This window comes from Diceros bicornis, chromosome 12 (assembly GCF_020826845.1).
Source record: "Diceros bicornis minor isolate mBicDic1 chromosome 12, mDicBic1.mat.cur, whole genome shotgun sequence".
Lineage (NCBI taxonomy): Eukaryota > Metazoa > Chordata > Mammalia > Perissodactyla > Rhinocerotidae > Diceros > Diceros bicornis.
The window spans coordinates 3,766,792-3,789,373 of NC_080751.1; the positions used below are offsets into that span (position 1 = coordinate 3,766,792).

The window sequence follows — 22,582 nt, forward strand, 5'->3', positions numbered from 1 at the left end:
TTGGTGAGGGGAAAGCCCAGAGACAAATTAGGAAACTCTTGAGTAGTTTCAGGAGAGAGGGGACCAAGGCCTCAATTGGGGAGAGAGGCAGTGAAAATGGAAAAGAATGGTCACGTGGGAGAGATTTAAAAAAAGATCCAGTTTCTGTGAGGGGCTGTGGGGCTTTCCCACAGGAAAAGGTTCTTAAGTGACTAGTGAGGATTACCACCATTCCATCCCAGAGAGCCTGGCCTGGTTAAAATTCATTCCAGGATGTCTCTGTGAAGGCCTGGAGAGTTTACTCACCTAGTTTTGTCTTGGAAAAATGACCTGGCTGAATCCTGAGTCATTCCTGGTCTGAGGGTCTCCTTGGATCACCTGAGGGCTATTGAAGGTCACCCATGGTCTACTTTGACCTTGAGCCTGGGTCAGTTGTGGAAACAGCCTATTTACCTCCAGCCCCAAGGTTTAGGGTATGACTGGACATGAGCTGGGGAAGCATAGGGAGAAGGGGTTACCAGTGCAGGATACACTGCCTGGACTTGCCTCAGCATCCACCGCCTCCCCATGCATCTTGTGCTTCTTGATGTTGGGCCTTGACCTTTTGATTTATCCTTGACCTTTTCTACCAGCTTTGTTGCTTTCTCTTTCAACAGGTCAAATGGATGATGTACTGGATTATATTTGCACTTTTCACCACAGCAGAGACATTCACCGACATCTTCCTTTGTTGGTAAGTTCTCCAGGAATTGGGACATTGCAAGGGAAGACGTCTGGTGTTGGGGGACAGATGGGAAAGATCTGAAAGCAGTCTCAAACCTTACTTCAGAACAGAGGAGCAGGTGCAGAGATGTTAACTGGAACATTTGTAATAAATTAGTCTATAAAGTTGTTCTTCAAGTCAATATCTATTGAATAACTTTGTAAGAGCAGGTATTGTTCTTATAGTATAATGATATGACAATGGACAAGATAAACAGTTCCTCAGTTAATGGAGTTGGTAAAGAAGCATTCATATATTAAAAAAAAAAAAAGGAAAGGGGTTGGCCCGGTGGCGCAGCGGTCAAGTGCACACACTCTGTTTCGGCAGCCCGGGGTTTGCAGGTTCGGATCCTGGGCGTGCACCGATGCACTGCTTTGTCAAGCCATGGTGTGGTGGCGTCCCATGTAAAGTAGAGGAAGATGGGCATGGATGTTAGCCCAGGGCCAATCTTCCTCAGCAAAAAGGAGGAGGATTGGCATCAGATGTTAGCTCAGGGCTAATCTTCCTCACAAAAAAAAAAAAAAGAAAAGAAAGAAACAGTACACAAAAGTGTATGACAAAACTGTTTCCCTCCCACACCATTCACTCTCACCATAACTACTATTCAGAGTTGTATATACTTTTAAAAAATTTATGGGTGTGTATATATACACACATTTTTTCTTTTTTTAACAGTTCTCACTGTGTTTATTAAATTCATTTTTGAAATGCTTTCATATAAACATAAATAGATCTACCTATTTTTTTAATGGCGATGTAGAATTTCTTGGTATAGATGGACCATAATTTAACCAATCCCTTTTTGATAGACATTTGTTTTTCTCTTTTAAACAAAGCAGCTATTACAGCAATGGAGCAAGTAAAAATCATAAGCTAGGTCTGTGTATCCTTGTAGGTGAAAAAGCTATGAATAATATATGGTATCCTGTTTATATTTAAAAGGCCTGAGTTTGTGCACATGTGAATGTATACTAAAAGTAGTGTGGAAAATCCCCATCAGTTAACCAGGGTTATTTCCACAACTTGGGATCATGGGGTTGGTTTTGCATTTACTGTGTTGTATGAATGTTTTACCTTGATCAAATCTCATCAGAGAAAATCATAAAAATATTTCCATTTTGGAGAAAAAAGTCCTGACCCAGAAAGGATCAGTATGAACTTACCCTCCAGGATGTCCTAGGCCAAGGACCAGACCTGACCACCACTTCTCTGAATCTTGTTTTGGGTCAATGGCCTTAATGACCTTAGTATGTAATTTTACCCCTGAAGGAGCCTGGCTTTCATCTCCACTGGGAGAAATAGATGTCTCAGCCATTGCAGCCTTAAGCTGTAGGGAGGGAATCTGGATTACCTAATTTAATATGTTTGTGCCATCCTGCAGTACCGTGTGCTCAGATAAATAACAGACTCAGGACAGGGCTGAGTCTCTAGGAGTGGAGACGGAAACTTGCTGAGCTGTCCTTTGTCTTCCCCAGGCCCCAGGGGCTGGCACTAGGAGTCAGACCCTATTTTGTGGAGAGCTACAGTGGGGGGCTCCTGTCTCTCCCTGGAGATGAGAGTAACAGGCCAGGCCCAGTGAGGATTGTGCAGTCAATTAAACACCATGGCCAGCACCTCATGTCCTCCTGTCTTCCCTGTTAACGGTGTCCTCTGTCTGGTGCTGGGTGGCCTCCTGCTGTCCTCCCCTCCCTTCTCATGAACGTCGGGGGGAATAGTGTTAGTCTTATGAGCTCTCTCCCAGGGGTATCAGCATTTCAGCCTCGCTGCTTTTGGCTAAGTGGAAATACTGTCTAACGATGGATGTGCCCCTGCCTGGTAGCTGGAATATGTCCTTACCTGTGGCCCTGGAATGTTAGAGTTTCATAACTAATCAGTGCTCAACAACCATTTCTGGAGTTGATTTGATTTTGATTTGGGGAGGTGAATTAGTTAACTATTGCTTCTGTAGCAAATTGCCACAAATTTAGCAGGTTAAAACCACAGAAATTTATTATTTTGGTTTCTGTGAATCAGAAGTCAGCTGGAATCAACTCAGTCCCCTGCTCAGGGCCTCACAAGGCCAAAGTCAGAGTTTGGGCTGGCCTGGGCTCTTGTCCTGAGGCTCTGGGGGAGATTCACTTTCCGGCTCATTCAGGTTGTTGGCAGAATTCAGTTCCTTGTGCTGTGAGACTGAGGCCCCCATTTCCCTGACGTGCACTGCCCGCCTTCCTCTTCAAGTGAACAACGGCATGTAGAATCCTTCTCAGGCTTTGAATCTCTGTCTTCTGCTACCAGCAGAGCAAGATCTCTGCTTTTACTTTTAAGGGATCGTGTTATTAGATTAGGCCTACCCCAATAATCCAATATAATCTCCCTATTTTAAAGTCAGATGATTAATAATCTTAATTTCATCTGCAAAATCCCTTTTGCCATGTTAAGAGAACATATTTATGGGAGTAACACCAGGACAAGAAGGTCATGGGACCACAATTCTGCCTACTGCAGGAGAGCATCTGATACCTGCTGTCGTTGGAGCATGTGCGCAGGTGTGGGTAGAAGCCTCCTCTCTTCCTGACCCACGTGGAGGCCTCGTCTGGTCCCTCTCAGCTGGAGCTGTCCAGGCAGTTTAAGTGGGAAGTGAGGGTCTCTTGCCCCTCTCCTGTTGCCCTGAGCTCCGCTTCTGCAGGGAAGGTGTTCCTTGGGAACCTTACCTGCCTGCTTTAGCCCGTGGCCTGGTCATGCCCTACTTTCTCTTTTTCTGCCAACCTCCAAATATTACAGATCATAGTCTTCTCTTAGGAGAGTCCTCCATCTCCCTCCTCCCTCTTGCCCTGGAAATGGGCACAGGACAGGCCCATCAGACAGACAGAGCCCTGTTTCCCTTCCAGGGACATGGACACCAGCTCAGCAGCTCTGAGCTCTCTTTACAATCAAAAAAAGAGAGGCGTCTGTCCTAAACTGGACCTTCTGGCTTCCTAGAAGCATCTTTAACTTTTGTTCACTTCCAGGATTGGAGATCACCCTTCATGTTTATATTCTTTCTTTCACTCTTCCCTCATCCCTTTCCCCTCTTCCCACCCCTCCCCTAGGGCAGTGCCCTCTTCATAGTTTAACTTTTTAAAACTTTCTATCTTGATGAAAACAGTAATTATGTATGGTCACAGAAGAGAGAGGATGGTGGCTTGGTTCACAATTTGTGTAGATGATTTCATTTACTTTTTAAAAAATTATAAAATACTGCATGCATGTGGCAAAATAAAGTGAAACACACTAAAAAGTGCATCTCTCCTCCCCTGGCCCTCAGTCTCTCTCCCCAGAGGTACCTCTATTAGAAGTTACTTGTGTTTTCTTTCAGAATCTCCTATACACATTAATTGCCTGTATTTTTGACAATTTCATCACTTGGTCCAATCTTCTTAGAAAACATTTACCCCTCCAGGGTGTGAAGAGGTTCTATGGGGAGGGTGGGGAGGCGACAGCTGCCCCATGCAGCCTAGTGCTGTGCATATGCCTTTGGAGCTATGGAGGAAATGTGATGGGTGCAGCTGGCCTTTTCTCCTCAGATACATCCTAGAGGTCAGGATGATTCAAGGGCTTATCCACACGGAATGAGCAGGGTCCTTCTCCACTTCTCGGGTGAAGGCTGGGATGCTGGTAGGTCGGCTGGGAGCAGACTTGTTTGGTTGGTGGTGATTGTGTTGGTAGAGCCAAGAGACCCCAAGGCCAGTAGGAAACACAGGGTCTGAGTGGCTCAACCTGGAGACCCTCATGATACCTGGCAAGGGCTTGGTCGTGGTGCAATGATTCTGGGGGCAGTGTGAGGTAATATCCAAAGTATCCTGTTAGTCGTGTGTGTGGTGAGGGGAAGCAGGTGTAGGAGGGGAGTGTAGAATGCCACTGTGTGTGTAGGGGGCTGTTAACGGAGTCATTTATACCCACATGATTGTGTATCTTGGCCCTAGTCTACTTCTGGAAGGATACACAAGAAACTGGTAATGTTTTTGTTTTTGGAAAAGGAACTAGGGGTCTGGGATGGGAAGGAGACTCTTTGTTGTACACTCTTTTGGACATTTAGAATTTTTAAAACTATATGCATGAATTACCTCTTTAAAAAATACATTTTTTTACATAATAAACAACACAGCTGCAGTGCAACAGATCCCCTTGGGATTATCTGCATATCTTGTGTTGAAGCCTGAGCTTGCCAGATTCGTTTGCTTTCCCCTTGGGGCTGGAAAATACTTGTTTTCAAGACAAAATTTCCTCCATTATTAATCACTAGAGTGTTGAACTGTGGGAGAATCACTCCTCTGTTCCATCCCCTTCTCTGTTCTGGCCGTGAAACATTAAACAACCTTAACATGAAAGTGTCCTCTAGGTGCTGAGGGAATATTCAGGAAGAGCCTGCCGGAGACAGAAGGCAGTGGACCAGGAGACCTTGCTGAGGAAAGAAGGAGTGGGTGGAGCTGCTGATTTGGGGGTCTGTGTGGGAGTTAAAGGGCTCTGAGATGACTTGCTAGCAATTGCACTTTATTTTCAGCTTCCTTATCTGGGGAGAATTGACTTTTCTGATTCCTCAGCCTAGCACTGGTGTCATTTGCCCTCAGAGCATCATGTTTTAAGGGCATCCAGGATTTGTTTTAATCAGGTCTGGGAAGACACACAGACATGGAAATGACTGTCATGAGGGAAGAAGTTCATTATTCTCACAGATCCCTAGAAACAGAAGGAACAGCGCTCCACGCAGGGCCGCACGGGGAAGCACTGAGGTCGATCAGGTGGCAGAGGTAGGAAATGTGGGCAAGAGCCTTTATTGTGGTTTCCATGGAAGGAACAGGCGAGGCAGGGGAAGCAGGCTTAGGATTGGCTAGTCTCAATAATTTAGTGGGCTCTAGGGTGTAGGGGTGTCCCTAGTTGTCTAGCACCTGGCCCTGGGGTGATTTAGGGCGGGGGGACAGTGGCCCAGAGTATGAGAGCTCCATAAAGGAGATAGTTGGGGATATGGGCTCTGGGTTGGTTGGTGTGCATATGAAAGGCTTGCTTGCAGGTGAGTTGTTCACTATCTTTAGGAATGGGCTAACCCTGAGAGAGGCAGTCTCTCCAAAGTCAGCAAGTCCCTAAGATGTCAAAGCATCACAATACAGAAAATAAAAAGACAAGGTTAATACACATCAGGACTGGGCCGGCCCGGTGGTGCAAGCAGTTAAGTGCGTGCGCTCTGCTGCGGCGGCCCGGGGTTCGCCGGTTCGGATCCCGGGTGTACACCGATGCACCGCTTGTTAAGCCATGCTGTGGCGGTGTCCCATATAAAGTAGAGGAAGATGGGCACGGATGTTAGCCCAGGGCCAGTCTTCCTCAGCAAAAAAAAGAGGAGGATTGGCATCAGATGTTAGCTCAGGGCTGGTCTTCCTCACAAAAAAAAAAAAAAAAAAAACATACACATCAGGACTGCCAAATATGGTTGCACAGGTTGTTCATAGCACAAGATATCTGGCCAAGGAGGCCAGATGAAGACCTGTTTGCAAGTCTTGTGCCCACAGGACTGCATCCAGTTGAAGGGCTAGCTTTTTTTAACACGCACAAAGGTACCACATGGATTAGCAGAGGCCCATTATGGCATTTGTCTCAGGTTGCTGTTCTCATTATTTATAATTATTTGATCAATCTCTGTTTCCCTGACTGGACTATCAGTTCCAAGGATCCCAGAATCTTGTCTGTTTCCCACTAGACAGGAAGCTCCAAGAGAGCAGGGAGTGGGTCTTCTTTGCTCACCATTGCCTCCTCAATCTCAGCACAAGCTGCACGATTGGGTGCTAGGTAAGTGTTTATGGAACGAATAAACAAATGGTATGCAGGGCTTCAAACTCCAGAATTATATGTACCTGCACCCCAAACTCTTCTTTCTTTTGGCACCAAAAAGATTATGTGGCATCTCTTCCCTGGCAAGAGTTAGGCCCCCATCCCTGCCTCTTTTGGGGATAAGAAGACAGCCGTGGGCCGGCCCCGTGGCTTAGCGGTTAAGTGCCCAGCGCTCTGCTGCTGGCGGCCCGGGTTCGGATCCCGGGCGCGCACCGACACACCGCTTCTCCAGCCATGCTGAGGCCGCGTCCCACATACAGCAACTAGAAGGATGTGCAACTATGACATACAACTATCTACTGGGGCTTTGGGGGAGAAAAATAAATAAATAAAATTAAAAAAAAAAAAAAAAAAGAAGACGGCCGAGAAGGTGAGGCTTTTATTCCCATTATGGAGATTCTTTGTCAGCTCCGCCCTGCTGTAAATCCTCCAGCTGCTTGTGCCTTCTTGGCTGTGAGTAATGAGTGAATGACTGGGTATCTGACAGGAACATGGCCTTCTGAGCCTGCAGGCTGCAGGTGGAGCCCTGGCTCCCCGCTAAATGAGCGTGGCCTGCAGGAAGTGCCAGCTGTTGCCAGGCATGGCCTAAGGGTGATTGCTGGAGAGAACCTGGGCTCCTGAATTGCTTGGGCCACAAAAGAAAACATGAACTGGCTTTCAGAAGAGGCGTTGGGTTTGTGCTGTAAGTGTGCACACACCTTCATGGGTGAAGAAAGGAGGAATCAGGAGGCCTTGCAGCCCTGCGCAGGCAGGAGAGATGTCTGTCGCCGGGTCCCATCCTTCACAGGCCCAGGGCAGCGTTGCCGAGAACGTAATGGAACGTGTGTTTTCGCATTTCTCTCCAGGTTTCCATTCTATTATGAACTAAAAATAGCATTTGTAGCCTGGCTGCTGTCTCCCTACACAAAAGGCTCCAGCCTCCTGTACAGGAAGTTTGTACATCCCACGCTGTCTTCAAAAGAAAAGGTAATTTATGCTGCTCTGCCTTTTACTCCTTCCAGCCAGCGAAAAATTTAAAAGTGATAAAGAAAAAGGGCATGCAGAAATAGAAGTGTAATGATGTACACCTGAAATGTATACAATGTTATAAACCAATGTTACTGTAATAAAAAAAAAAGAAAGGGCAGATTATTTTATTGCAGGAGACCTTCGATTGGCTCTAATTTGCCCCCAACAAGTTGTTCCTTCTAATCTTGTTTTTAATCTATTTTTCTGATATGTTTAGAAATAGTGGTGAAATTCTCTAAAATATGTTATCATCATTTATTATATAATGTTTCCATAAGTTGAAACAAAAGTAGGAGAAGATTCACTCATACTTCAGTCACCAAACTGAATTTCCTTTCTTTTATCGTGCTCCACCCCTGTCCTTTGGCAGATATGATTTTTACATCAATTACTTAAGAAAATACCTTTAAAACTTAACATAGGTAGGAAAACTGAAGCATAGAGAGATTAAATGACTTAAACTTGTACCCAGATAGCTGCTAACAGAGACTGGAATATAATAAATTTCTAGTACAATGTTTTTTATTTTATCATTGAACTTGATTGTTCAATGATAAAATGTATGCTACCAACGAAATGCCTGCCATTGTGGTAATTTTCCATCAATAAGTGTTAATGAGAATAGTCATAATGATTTGTTTCATGCCAATTTACTATTTGTGTTTGCTTTGCCTCAGAGTACTTCACAAACATCCTTGAAATGAAAATGTAGATTTGTCTAATGTTAGAGATGGAAGAAGTCAGACAGGGAGAAATTCAGGAAAGGACCAGCAATAACTAACGATTCAAGTAGAAATTAAAGCTTGTATCTCTTGAAAAGAAATTTAATTCTAAGCTACTTATAAGATAATGTCACTGTCTATAAAATTAGTTTTTGTGTAACATCTCCACTGAACCTAATTTACCAGATTTTTTTTCAATGGATTGTTCTATTGTTTTGTTAAGGTTTCATACAATAATAAATGCAAAGACAATTAACATAAACATTACCCCTGTCTTACTAGTTTGTTTGATAACTTCTTTTTTTATGCATACCAGTCTATGTAACTTTTCTGTAAAATACAATTTTAAGTGCACCCAAAAAACCCAAAAACAACAACAAAAAACCTTAACATAGATACCACAGTTGTGTTCTGAGATCTTAAACTTGTTTGCACATAATCCATCTCTACTCGGTCTTCATAATGACCCACAAACACCCACCACGCGTGGAGTTTAGTTCCTTCTTTTGACTTGTTATCTTAGAATAAATTCCCAAGAGTGGGATTACGTATTGGGTCCAACATTGTATAATTCATTATTATATGACTTTCTAAACTGATTGTGTGATAGGATTCTTTAACATAAAATAGGAGAACTATAGGTGGCTTTATATATTAATTTCTATTGTTTCTGAAAGTTGAATGCTTTGAACTTCTTCTAGGGGAGGCTTTAGGGGAACATATCAATTGGATGAGCAGACTACTGTAGACATTTCTGAGAATCCCTTGAGGAACTAGGACACAGCACTTCCTGTCTCAGAAGGGTGGATTTTGAGGAATGGCAGTCCCTCTCTTGACCTGGTTATCAAATCCCTACTGTTTCTACTTCCCTTTCCCCGAACGCTGGGCTTACCCCAAAGCCACCAAAGTAATTTCCATTGAAGTAAAGGTGACTGACTCTTATGAGCTGCCAAGAATCACTTCCAGAGTCAGTCAGGGATCACAATGAAAACTTACTATCGTGACTTTCTGGGGAAGCTTACACAAGGAATGAGCAGGGGGTTTTCTGCCCCACTGCATACCTCAAAGCAGAGGAAATGCACTAATGGGCTGAACTTAAGTGAGACCGAGGCCAAATGTCATTGTCTTACTGAACTCTGAAATGAGCTACTATAGTTACAAAACAGCTGTTTTCTTAAAATAATGACAACAAAACAACCCAAAACAAACAAACAAAAAGAATAAGCCAGAGTTGATCCAAATTTGAACTAAACCAATATTTTACTTGGTTTTGGTCCGTGAAGGAGACCTCAGTCCTCTTTCGCACCCCACCTTTACCTTGTAGTGTGATGCTGGATGACTTCTAATTTCTGCTTTTATTTCATTATCTGTAAAATAATCTCCGTTAGCAAAAAAAATAACACCTATCTCTGCATCCTAGCCCCTCGCATTGATACACACATAGGGAGGTAGTTGGATAGAGTATGAAATAGCTATAGCATAATAGAATTTTAGAGCTGCCAGGGCCTGACCCCCATGAGATAAGGAAGACGACAGTGGTTCTCACTGAAACCAGCCCTTGTGTCAGACGCTTTACTGGAATGATCTCATGTGGTCCTCACTGTGCTGTGTGAGTTAGGTGCTGCCACCGTCCTCATTTTTCAGAAGACGAAACTGTGTAGAGGGTAAGGACTTGCCAAGGTCTGACAGCTGATTAGAGGCAGCTCTGAGGTTAGACACTCCATTCTTGGCATTCTCTCCACCCCAGGTTCCTTCAGTGTCTTATAGAGTGGCTGGGTGTAGAAGGCAGGACTGTCCACATCCAGGACCCCCTGGAGCCTCCCTGGAAGGTTAGAGGACGTTAGGACCAATCCTAGGGTATTGCTTGAAGAAAACCTTTCTGGGTCAGTAAGCTGCTGTTTTGTCAGAATCCCTTTTTCCACTCCCCTGTATCTCTTCGGTCTCTCTCCCTCCTCCTGTCTATACACACACACCCTCAAATGCCTATAACTTTCAGTCCCAGCAGGAATCAGTGGTCGGGCAAGCTGCCAAGACCAGCACTCAGGAGAAGGGAAAAAGAACAGAGATTTATTTGAGCCTTCCAACTCAATTGTGCCTCTGTTTCTCCTTTGACAGGAAATCGATGATTGCCTGGTCCAAGCAAAAGACCGAAGTTACGATGCCCTTGTGCACTATGGGAAGCGGGGCTTGAACGTGGCGGCCACAGCAGCAGTGATGGCTGCTTCCAAGGTACTGTGCCGGACCTTGACCACCCTGGCTGCATGAGCATCTTGGTCCCTCCAGCACGAGGGACCTGCTCATCACCCATGCAACTCACACAGGACAGGCTATGGACCAATCAGTGGTTCCTCATCCTTTTTGGGGTTCCTTTGAAAATCTGTTGGAAAAATTGGTGAATCTTGCCCCCAGAAAATTGCACATGTACACACACATACCCATACACACTAATGATGTATGTAATATTGAGAGGTTTCCAGAGCCCCTGAAGCTCATCTGTGGGTCCCAAGTTAAGAACCTCTAAATTACTTGGAGCTTAAGCCTAGGAGAAAAAGAGGAAAAGGGAGGGAGTGAGCTCTTCTCTGCAATTTCCCGGGGTGCACTGGGAGTCACTTAAACTCAAAATAGATACATGGAGAGACTACCAGAGTGAGTGGGTGACCTCCAAGCTCATGTGGCCCAGCAGATCCAGGGGAGAGAACCCAAGGTCCCAGAGTAAGTTGAGTGGTTCAAACATGGAGGACGATGATGTGTGTAGCAGTGGCAGCTGGAGGTGGAGAAGGTTTGAAATAAACACTGGTCTTGTGGGATATTGTGATGTGAGCATTACTTCCTTCTCTTTCCCATCTAGCCCTGTTCACAAGTCCCCTGTGTTCCTTCCTAGCTTCTTCTCACATCACATTCTCCTTGTCACTGTGTCAGTTTCTCATTATGTGCTCAGCCCTGAAAAATTAAATTGGTAGACGTTTACTCTCCGAGTACGTTCAGCAGATTGCCCTAGTGTTTCTTGGTGACAATCCCTTCTCCAAAACCAAATGTGGAGTAGGGGTCTACAATCAGCTGTTGGTGGAGGAGAGGCAGTTGTGCTGATGTTTGGTTTTGGGAAGACACACTGGTTGGGAGTGAGTTGGATTAGCAAAGCGAAGCTATACATCCTGGATGGTGATGTGAGGGTTTTAGGGAAGGGGGTAGAGCTGTGAAACGGTTTGGAAGAGGATGATTAATACAGATCTTGGTGCTCCATGGGCTTTGAGTGGATGGTGGGATGGAGGGTGCTGACAGCCCGCTGGGTCAGAGGACTGAGCAGGATTTTCTGTGCTCTGATCCAGGGAGAAGCACATTAGCAGTATCTCTGGAATAAAGACTTAGCACCTTGGGCCAGCCCCGTGGCTTAGCAGTTAAGCGTGCACGCTCCGCTGCTGGCGGCCCGGGTTCGGATCCCGGGCGCACACTGACGCACTGCTTCTCCAGCCATGCTGAGGCCGTGTCCTACATACAGCAACTAGAAGGATGTGCAGCTATGACATACAGCTATCTACTGGGGCTTTGGGGGAAAAAAAGGAGGAGGATTGGCAATAGATGTTAGCTCAGAGCCCGTCTTCCTCAGCAAAAAGAGGAGGATCAGCACAGATGTTAGCTCAGGGTTGATCTTCCTCACAAAAAAAAAAAAAAAGACTTAGCACCTGGGGCTGAGTGTTTGTTTGAAAAGCACTTTCCAGCTGAAATCAAGGAGTTCTGCAGACAAAGGCTGGGAGAGACAGGAGAACCAAAAGGGGATGCCTCCTATTTCAGAGAAGGACCAGCTCCTTCTGGAACACAGAGCTGTGGTGCAGTGCCCCCGCTCCATACAGCTGGTACCTGGAGAGCCCTGCCCACCTGAGGACAACAGGTGCTGGCAAGATGATGGGTCCCAGGGAGCATCTTTGGAGAGGAAATTCCACTTTGATATTCCAAGGAGATGTATCAAGATTTACAGAGAGCAATGAATTCCAAGATCCTTCTTTTTGAGACACAACCATTTTATGCTTTTATTTTTAAGCTGAAAGAAAGAACTCAGAATTGGTAAATTCTGAATTTATCAGACCACTTTGCAACATAAAGCTACAGAAACCTTCTCTCTGCCCCTCTCTCCACTCCATCTCCTCTGCTTCTGAAGCCTGAAGGAGGATGGGTTACCCACTCTTTGGTCAGCTCAATCATAGAGCATAAATGTGGTATATTTATCAAGGTGACTCAATACAGGTCACCTGGCCACTCAGCCACAGGTGTGTACATTTTATTCTGACGGTAATTCTGTAGGCCATCCTTTTCCAGGTTTGCCTCAAGCTGCAGCCTCCAGAGTCTTGATAGCATCTTGGCCAGCCACCACCGGCCCCTCAGACCACTGGGGAAGCCCCTGAGCCCAAGCCTCCAGCCAGGCACCTTACAACAACTAACCCTGAAGGAGGATCCAGATAGTGTGAAACTTGCCTCAGGAAATAACTACACATCAGTTCTTTCTAGTTGGACTAAAGTAGTGAGGGATGCCTGCTTCCTGCTGAATTTGGTTTCAGATGAGAAAATGTTCTGCCTTTTGGGGGTTTTGCTTTTCCTCTCTAAATATAAATATCTTGAGACAGAAAACACGTCTTTCTTCCAAAAATAATGCCCTCTATTTTTAAAACAAATGTGTACTAAAAAAAAAAAAAGTAAAATCCAGTCTGGCTGAGGAGTCAATCAGTGGTTTCCATAGCAACAATTGATAGCTCCAGGCAGGGGTCAAAGGAAGATGACTCAACCAGTGGGTCCATTTCTGCCTCTTGTGTCCAAACCACCTGGAAAGTTTTGTTCTTTGTTTTTAATAGATTCTCAGATGTGCTGAACCAGAATCCCAGGCAGTGGGCCCATGAATCTCTATTTTTAACAAGTTCTCCAGATGTTTTTTAAATAGCCAGCTCTGTACGGATCACTGCCTGAGGCCCCATCAGAATCATAAGCGCACAGGTGATTAGAGTTAAAACAGTTCCCTTCTTCAACATTCCTGGGATGCAGGTTTAGCTCCTTAGGAGCGTTAACCTTGAGAATGGAAAGTGGGGTATGTGTGTGTATATGAATGTTTGATTTCCTCAAAACTTAGTGCCAGTTGGGAAATATTATGGTGAGAATACACGTTCGTCCATCTCTGTTGTAGTGCTCCAAATAGCCCAGCTCAGTGCACTGCGCCCAGGTCAGCCCTGAACAGCAGCCTGGTCGATTACTCCGGGGGAATAGTCAGAGCAATTTTGTGAAAATAAGACACCCTCCAAGTCACGCATGGCTAGGGTAAGCATATAATTTAATGCCCAAACCAGGACACATCTGAGGGTGAAAGGGGGGCTATAATAATTATGCCAGGACAATAGGTATAAATGAGGCCTGTCCCAGGCAAACTGAGATTTATGGTTGCCCTACATGTGGCTCCATCTTACATCTCCCTGCCTGTCTCCTCCCAGAAAACACCCTCAACTCATGAATCAGCTGTCACTCTAAATATCTACTGCATTTAGCCAAATGGACACAAGAGAATATGAGGTAACTAAAAGACTCTCTCAGTTCGGACAGATTAAAAGGAGGCTAGGGTCAGGTGACTGGATGAGTGGGTCACCCCTCCCCACATCTTCTGCTCTTTTTTCCATCCTTTGATGGCTCCCAAGTGCGGAGCTTAAAAGATCTTTTGGCTGCACTTTTTGAAAATTGAGGTTTAATTGACATATAACGTTATATTAGTTTCAGGTGTACAACGTAATGTGGCTACTCTTAATCTTTTTTTTTTCTTATAATGTTGAGCCCTCTGAGCCCTTTCCCTGAAAAAAAAAAGAATATTTTCAGGTTTTTTGCATCATTGCGAAGTGTGAAGAAACTTTGTAAACCATATCATTGTACAAATACAAGTTGTTATTAATGTTAGTATTTTATCTGAAAGTGGAAAAGCTAAAACAAAGAAATGACACATGGGAGATTTCTCCCAGGCTTCCCCAAAGTCTAATCTCTCTCCCTGGAAGTGTTGATGCATCTTTTCTATGAAAACTGCTGTCTCCTTCCTGAAAACACACTTCTCTAGCACCTTCTGTCTAAGCGTCCCTAGGCTCTTGGCAGGCTCTGCGCCTAGATCTTAACTGTTTCCTAGCCAGTAATTCCACCCAGAGGGTAAATTGAGCCCCAGGTCTTTTTAAGACTAAAATTGGAAATCTTTCTCCCTTTTTGAAAATAATGCTAGGCAAAACACATTCTCACGTGAAGGAGAAACCACAGTGAGAAAAACCAACTGATGAAAAGTTTTAAAACTGTGAGGTATCCCAGCCACCTTATTCCTCTTGAAATTTGAACCACATATTAGATCTCTCCCACCTGCCCAGTTCTCACACTTGGTATACCGACCTTGCTTTTTACTTGTCTCATCACTTGAAAAATAATGTTGTTTGCCTTCCCCTGGAGATCCTCTCCCTAGAATAGTTCCAATGGTACCAATACTATTATTCAAGCCACCTGTTTAAGACAGCTGCTCCAAGTAGAGCCAGCATTTGGTGAATTAGGGATTCTTCTTTCCCAGATTGTATGTGGTTCTTTTCCTCCTAGAATCTAATATTTCCTGTTAGATTGTTAGCTTCTGGAGGTGAGGGGCTCTGGATTCTTCTCTATTTCTTGCTTAGAAAAAACAAAATAAAAAACCAGCGGCGCCTACATGTTTAGTGTTTTGCACTCATAGCCACTCATTAAACCTTGTTGATGGATCTGAAGAATAAACCTTTTTGATTCCTCGTATCCTGCTGTGACCAATATGGTAGCCACTTGCCACATGTGGCCATTTAAATTTAAATTAATTAAAATTAAGTAAATTTAAAATTCAGTTTCTCACTTGGTTGCTAACCCCATTTAGATCCTTAGCAGCCACCATGGCTGGTGGCTGGCACAGATGTAGAATGTTTCCATCATCGCCATTGGAAAGTTCTTTTGGGCTGTACTGCCCCGAGCCCTGTATTAAACGTCTTGGGTTCTCCCTTGTTTTATTTTCACCCCTTTGCCGGCAGTGCTCTGGCTTTGACAAGGACCCCTTCCTTACCCAGTTGGCACTTTGGCACCTCTGTATTTGAGGTTCCAGGAAAATAGGGAGATGGAAACTCAGCCTGTAGTATCACCCGTGGTGTAGCTTCCATTTCTTCGTCTTCTCTGGTCCAGCCCTGCCTTCACACCATGACCTTTCCTGCCTTCCAGCCAAAACTCAGGCACTTTGCCTGCAGTTATGGTCAGTGGCCACCAGCGTAGAGCCAAGCCTTGGTTATAGCATCTGAACAGCTAGGCACAGTCCACAGAGAGATAAACTATGGTGTTTTCCTACTCATTTTTTTAAAATTCTCACTCAATTTTGCCTCAACAAATAAACTCTACAAAACAGTCCAGCATAAATAGTTACCAAAAAAAAGCCCCCTCCCTCTTTTCCTTATCTTTTATCCATCACTGCTTTGTCTAAACCTCTTGCTTGAATAAAATACTGCCTTCAAACCACCATGAAACTTTATTTTTGGAACCAGAAGCTCATTCCAGGAAATTCATAAGCCTAGTGATCTGGGGCTTCTGATCAGACTGGAACCATTTGCCCTGGCCTTTGTTTTCTTTCTAGCAAAAAACTACTTGTTTACAGTTAATCAGAGGGCAGGTATTGATTTTCTTTTTATAAAACCTCCCAGTATCAGCTCATGCTTAGAAGGCATTTCTAAGGAAGAAGAGAAGACCGCTGTTCCCTTCATGTCCCTGTGTCTCATGTCTCTGGCTTCACACCCTCATGTCTGCGGAATCCAAGTGGCTGAGGACTCCAAGAAGCCTCCATGCGATCTCGTCACCCCTCCGAGGAACATTCCAGCCACTGTGCTGGCTTACACCAAGTTAGCCTTCTTTCTTCTATTTTAGCTGAAGATTGTGTGACATAAAATTAATATTTAGAATTCACCCCAGCAACCGGTTTTAAACACCAAGATTATCTAAACTGTTATGGACAACCTGCTAAAAAAGTTTGGAAGTATTCCCTACCCTCTAGTCTCCCGAACAAGTCAGCTTACACCTGAACTGACTTTCCAAAACATGTTGAAACAGAGTCAAGCAAGACTTTTGACCAGTGTGGTTCTACCACGCTCGCCTTTGTCATTCAACGCCCCGTCATCCTGGATTCCTGTCCTCCCAATGTTTCTTCTTGGAATGTTGCCTCACCTCACTCCGTAGATGGTTAGGTGGATTAAAACAAACAAAAGGCCTAGCATCACAAGTCTGCCCAAGAGGAAGGGCCAGGGACTCACACGGAGTTGCTGGTCTGATGTGACTTGCCCCCTCTCTGTTGCAAATTTACCTGTGGAGATTATATGTAGCCAGATGTGTCAGGGTCCATGTGGAAAGAGAGCAGTCTACCCACCTCCCTGACCTCTGAGAAGAGCCTGCTTGACCTCGGAGGTCTGAGAAAGCATTTTTAGGATCTCATGTGAGTGGGAAGAGCTGTTTCTTGACATGGCACCTTCTTGGTCACCTCTTCCTCCCTGAATCTTCTCTCCTGCTCACTCCCTTCCTCCTCCCCTCACTCACTTAGTGTTGGGTGGGATTTCTCCAGGGCCCCGCCCCTCACTCTCTTCTCCCTCCCAGAACCATCTCATCCTTTCCCTCACCTTTGGCTGTCACCTGATGCACTTGGTTCCCAGATCTGCTTCTCTGCCTGGGGCTCAAGTCCAGCGTTTCTGAATCTCTGCTGAACTTCCTCTCCCCTTGTCTCCTTGGTACCTCCAGTCAACATTTCCCTAACTCCAAATCTCCCCCTCCTCTTGTGTCACATCTTTCTGATGATAATGAAATCACCATCCTCTCAGGCCCCCAGCCTCCAAATCTCAGTCATCTTCGATGACTACTCCTTCCTCCCACTTATCTTCAAGTCCTGCCCATTTGACATCCTTTCCCTCTTTCCTGGCCTTCTTCCCAGTTCCCTCCCTTCTAGCTTGGACTATTGCAGTAGCCACCCAAGTGTTCACTGCTATTCTCCCTTCCTGTTTGAGGCCTGTGCAGTCCGAACCGGATCCCAGCCTTCCTATCTTGTCTGCCCTTACCTTTTCGGCTCTTCTTGTGCCGCACTCACAGCACCACCTTCTGTGCTGTTCTAGAAATAGCAACTCTGTGCACTATTTCTAGAATTTTCTTTCCTGCCTCTGCTCATATTGGCCCTTCATCTGCTCCTGTTTCCTGTTTGAAATCCTGTCCACTCTTCAAGGTCAAATGTTGCTGCCTCCACAAAACCTTCTCTGCTTCCAGGTGGAACTGGTCTCTCGCCCCTTGGTCCCCAGTGGCACTCTGTTGTAGTCATTTATATTCATGTCTTATCTGCATCCCTAGTAGGTGCACAGTAAATGTTAAAGGAATGAAGGATTGTTGTGCATATTTTTAGCTGTCCCGGCCAATAGAGCAGTGCTTAGCCTCAAGTGTGGGCTTTGGAGATAAGCAGACTCGGGTTAAAAGTCTCAGCTCCCCCACTTAACTGTTGCACCTCTGTGAGCCTCAGTTTCTTCACCTGCAAAGTGGGTGTGATAATGGTGCCTACCACAAAATATTTATGAGACGATGTACATCAAGACTTCACAGAGTGCAGAGCTCATATTAAACGCTTAATAAAGGTTACCTATTGTTCCCATCTCCTCAGATGTCAGCTTGATCTCTGAGGTTGATCATGATCTTCTCTTCACTGTTGAACCAAATAAAAGAAACAAGTCAGTTTCTGGCACTGGGAAGTTGTTTTCAATTCAGACTCTTCTGGAGAGGAGGCTGTGTTTCCCACTCTTGTGGATCTAGGCTGTCTTCTGTCTTTTCTCTGTGGTGTGGTAGCGTGAGCACGGTATTGGGTGTTGTCCCGGTCCGCCTTGCGTGTGCTGTGTCTCCCTGGGCAGGCCAGTCTCCCACCATGGGCTTCAGGTCCCCCATGCCTCTGGGCCTTTTCAGCCTCGAGGTGAGTGGGTCCCTGAGGGGCAGCTTATAACACGTGAGCACCTCCCATTGCGAAGGGAGAGGGAATGTCAACTTGTGGGTTGCTAGAGCAGGAGGGAACCTTAGATGCCATCTCTGTAACTCCTTACTTCACAGGGGAGGACACTGAGACCCGGATGTTGAGTGACTTGCCCAAGGTCACACAGCTGTTAGTTGCCAAGCTGGGATCAGGGCAAGACTCTCTAGCTCCCGGTCCAGTGTTCCCTGCATCACTCCAAGCACCCCCACAGCCCCCTCCCCGGCCCACTCCCTGACCCCCAACACTGACTGACACTTTCTGACCATTTTCTACTTGGGTTACACCACCAGGCCCTGAGGACCGTGGCTGAGTGCCTGAGAGATGACTGTCTGCCACGGAGAATTTCAGAGTCAGTGCGGCCCTGGATACTTTTAAGGTTGTCTGACTGCCCTTCTGACCATTTTATATCAGACACTTCTAGGAGTTAAGCAGGTGTGTTAATATGCAAAAGGCAGCCAGCAAATCCTGCCCATGACAGGCAAGGCTGGGGCAACACTTAAATGCAGGAAGAGGTACATACTTGGTAACGGAATTTGGGTCACCAATATGTGTTACCGTAAGATACAGTTCCTTTAAAGCTTTGTCAGTTGTGATAACATGGGCACATTTGTAACTGTAAGGAGAGCTATAGCTTCACTTTTCACTAACAGCTGAACAAATTTGTCTTGTGGATGCCCCCTCCCCCTTAGTCCTTTCTCTCCTCTCATTGTCCCTTTCCAATAGGCCTCTGGTCTCTGGTGTGTCCCCCTCACCGTCCCCCCAGGAAGAGAGATCTGCTACCACATCAACCTCCCCTCAGGGCCTTGTGTCTTCAAGGAGGAAGCATGGACAAGGCAAAGCTTCCAGCTGAGACAGTTTGTCTCAATGGTGGACTTGTACATGTGAAGGCAGGGACTGCTGCTGTGTGTGGAGTCCTTCCCGGTGACCCTGAAAGCCCACCACCTGAGTGCTGGCCTGCCTCAGATGACCAGGCCCTGATCTCATGTGCAGGGACGTGATTCACGTGCACTCTCATTATCCAGCACGGCCCTGTCCCCTCCCAGCTCCTGCTCCGCACCTCCTCAGCAGCTTCTGCCGGCTCCTCAGATCCAGGCAGCGTTCCAAACCAGAAGCACCAAACCAGCCTTCCCTCGCTGGTCAATGTCTGTTTACACACTCTGTCTACCGTTAAGCGCACTTCCCATAAGAAAGGCTGGGAAATACGGTCTTTATTCCAGACATCCGTGTGCCCAGCTGCAACCTGAGAAAGGAGGGGAGAGCAGATACCGGGGGCTGGTTCTCAGTGTGTGCCACACAGTATATCCAGAATGTTCTCATTATTCTAAAATCCTGCTGTCTTCATATTGCTCACTGCTCAAAAGCCTTCAGTGGAGCTCTCATCTTGTCCAAGTTCAAATTTAGGCAGCTGGAGTACAGTTTTTTCCAGGCTTGTCTCCATTATTCACCAGCACCAGAGCCTCTTCTCCTCACACGGGTCAGTCTCAGTTTCCCAAATGTTCCTCGGGTTTCCACTCTCACACCTTGGCTCAGACCACTCACCAGCCCACAATATCCTTCCCCTTTCTCCATGACGATACAGCCCTTGCGCCACTCCAGTTTGAACGAGGCCTCCCCTGGGTGTTTCAGCCAACAGTGCTCTCTCTTCGTCCCCTGAACTTCTGTGGCACGTTTTGTTGTCTCTGTCATTTGCTGCCTTGTACACACTTGTGTCTTGATGCTCTAGCTAGACTGTGAGCTCCTTGGGAGCAGGAATTGTATCATATTTGTCTTTGTTCCTCTGTGGACCTCCACACAGAGCTTTGTAAACACTCCATCAGCATTTGTTGTGAATGAATGAATGAAGAAACCTGTGAGTGAGTGAGTGAGTGAGTGAGTGAACGTAGGAGGCAAGGGCAGCACCGCTTGCTTCAACCCGTTTTGTAGGCTTGGTGCCCATGGCTTTTTTTTCTTTTCCCCTTTATCAGGTGGCTCGACTCTTGCATTTTGTCTCCTCTTTGGACCTCAGAGAAGGGCAGGTAACCCCGTGGAGAGGCGTGACTAACTCCAAACTGCTCCGGTCGGGTAGAGCGGCCAGCAGCCACCTCTGCCCACCAGCACATGGTCTGGATCCGAGCCGGGTGTCTCTCCTTCCAACACCTGCGTGTGTACGTGTGTGTTAATCCTAGAGCCATGTCCCACTTCGATGTCCTTCCAGAGCCTCTTATTGTGTTAAGTTGGTAGCATCTAACATGTGATTAACTTATTTGGGTTTTTTTCTTTGTTTGCTTAATGCCTGGAGAATGAATTGAATTTGATGATTGGTGCTATCCTGGGAGAAATCCTATCTCTTTCTCTCTTTCTGTTTTGTTTGTTAGTCCAATTTTATGTCACAAGCAAGGTCCCCCCTCTTCATCCAGCATGTTGATAAGGAGCCTGCTTGGCATTGATATGGAGCGTGTGTAGCTGTAGAGGTTAACTCTGCCAGCAAGGTGGGTACCACTTTAGAGGGAAGCACTAACTCTTTTTTGAATTAACAGTGGGCAGTGTGGTTATGCTAGTGGCTTTGTTATCAATTGCCTGACTCACTAAACCTTTTGCCTTTATTCTCATTGTCATCAGTCACAGGCATTAGATATATATGAGCTGAGGTGGGCTAAAATTCCTGCTCTGCTGGGGCCTTCCCCTGTGACTTGGTGTGTCCCTCTGGAAAAGAGGGCCTCATCAAGGGCTTACCACCAGGCTCAGCTGCAGTGTTGAATCGGGGCCCTATGGACCCTAATGGCAGGCATTCTGTTGGTGGTAAATTGTTTTACTTGGAATACCAGATTATCAAAGGTCTAGGTTTTCCCAGGAACACACACCCCGCCCACCCCCCAACTAAGAAAGACATCAAAACATACAAAATTTGGTGTGTGTTGGATACATGGCTTTCTTATTCCTTACAAATTGGGAGGAGGATTAGAAATTAAAATTTCAGATTAATAGAATATTCACTGACACAGTTTACCTCTTAAAGTCCAATTTTCTAAGAGATTTAGCCAAGAAAAAAAAAGATTAAAATAATCAGGAATGGATTACCCTCCCTTGCCCTGAAGATACTTCTGCAAAATTTCTGGGGTTCTAGGAGTACAGCTGAAAGAACCCCTTGGCCACATTGTATTGACATGCCCAGAGGGCCACCAGGTGAGTCTGTGAAAACAAACAGCAAGTAGACAAGTAACAACAACAAGACTGGCTAGACCATGCTTATAATGCCGTAGGGGATAAAGAGGTCAAGAGTACGACAGACTGTAACTAGAAGATTCGTTTTCATGGAAGGCCGAGTATGTCTCCCTTTCCAGTCCCATGATGCTAAGCTGTGGAGAGGTTCTTCCAGGAGTGGGATGCTGAGGACAGTACTGACATGTGGTGTGAGAGCCCCAGGGGCAGGTGCCCAGATGTACCTGAAGTAGGCTGACCTTGGTTCATGAAAGGAACCCAGAATTCTTAGCTTTTCCTATGGCTCACATTGTAAAGTCAGTGTTGGCTGAGGAGGAAATTGATAAAGACTTTAAAAACACACACACACACACACACACACACACACACACACACACACTGGAATTTATTCACTCTTCATCTGAGTTACCTAGGGAAGCTCAACATTTATTCAAGAGATTTGCAAATAGTTCTAGAAACTCTTATTTTGGAATTGAAATTAGAGCCAGATGGTAAGCCGTAGAAGAGGTTCATGGATTCTTGAACTCAGAATTTTCCAGTTGGAAGGGAATCTTGTTTAACCCTTTAATTTCCCAATGAAGTTGCAAGGCTGAGAAAGACTAAGTTGGCTTGGTCAAGGCCCCCATTGCAGAGTTGAGACTAGGGTTTCGGAGCTGGAGAGTGAATACATTGCAGTTTCTGGGGACATCACTTCTTCCTTTTCTGTTCTTGTTTTTTTTGTTTTGTTTTAATAGTTCCACGTTGGTTTTTTTGGTCTAGATGGCATTTTTCTACCCTATGCTCATCCAGGGTAGAACAAAGTGGCAGCTCTCAGTCATGACAGATACTAAGAAATATACTTCTCTTTCTGTCTGGTCCCCATCTTTACACACCCAAGTCTTCCAAGGCCAGGTCAAGTGCAGTCTCCTCTGGGACACCTTGCCTCTCAGATGTGTGCCCTCTGTCCTTTGCACCCTGCAGCCCTCTGGCATCTCTCATACACTCCTTGTGGACAGAGCCCAAGTCCCTGTTCAACAAGATGCTCCTTCGGGT

General features: G+C 45.6%; 1 protein-coding gene across 2 annotated transcripts in view; it reads left to right on the forward strand.

Moving 5' to 3' along the window:
- REEP1 (receptor accessory protein 1) overlaps positions 1-22,582 on the forward strand; it is a 101,842-nt gene that overhangs the window by 58,745 nt on the left and 20,515 nt on the right. For both annotated transcript variants that reach the window (XM_058550773.1, XM_058550772.1), the window contains exons 3-5: positions 636-712; positions 7,426-7,546; positions 10,426-10,539. In XM_058550773.1, coding sequence (XP_058406756.1) covers positions 636-712; positions 7,426-7,546; positions 10,426-10,539 — 312 coding nt within the window. The remainder of the gene's footprint in view (positions 1-635; positions 713-7,425; positions 7,547-10,425; positions 10,540-22,582) is intronic.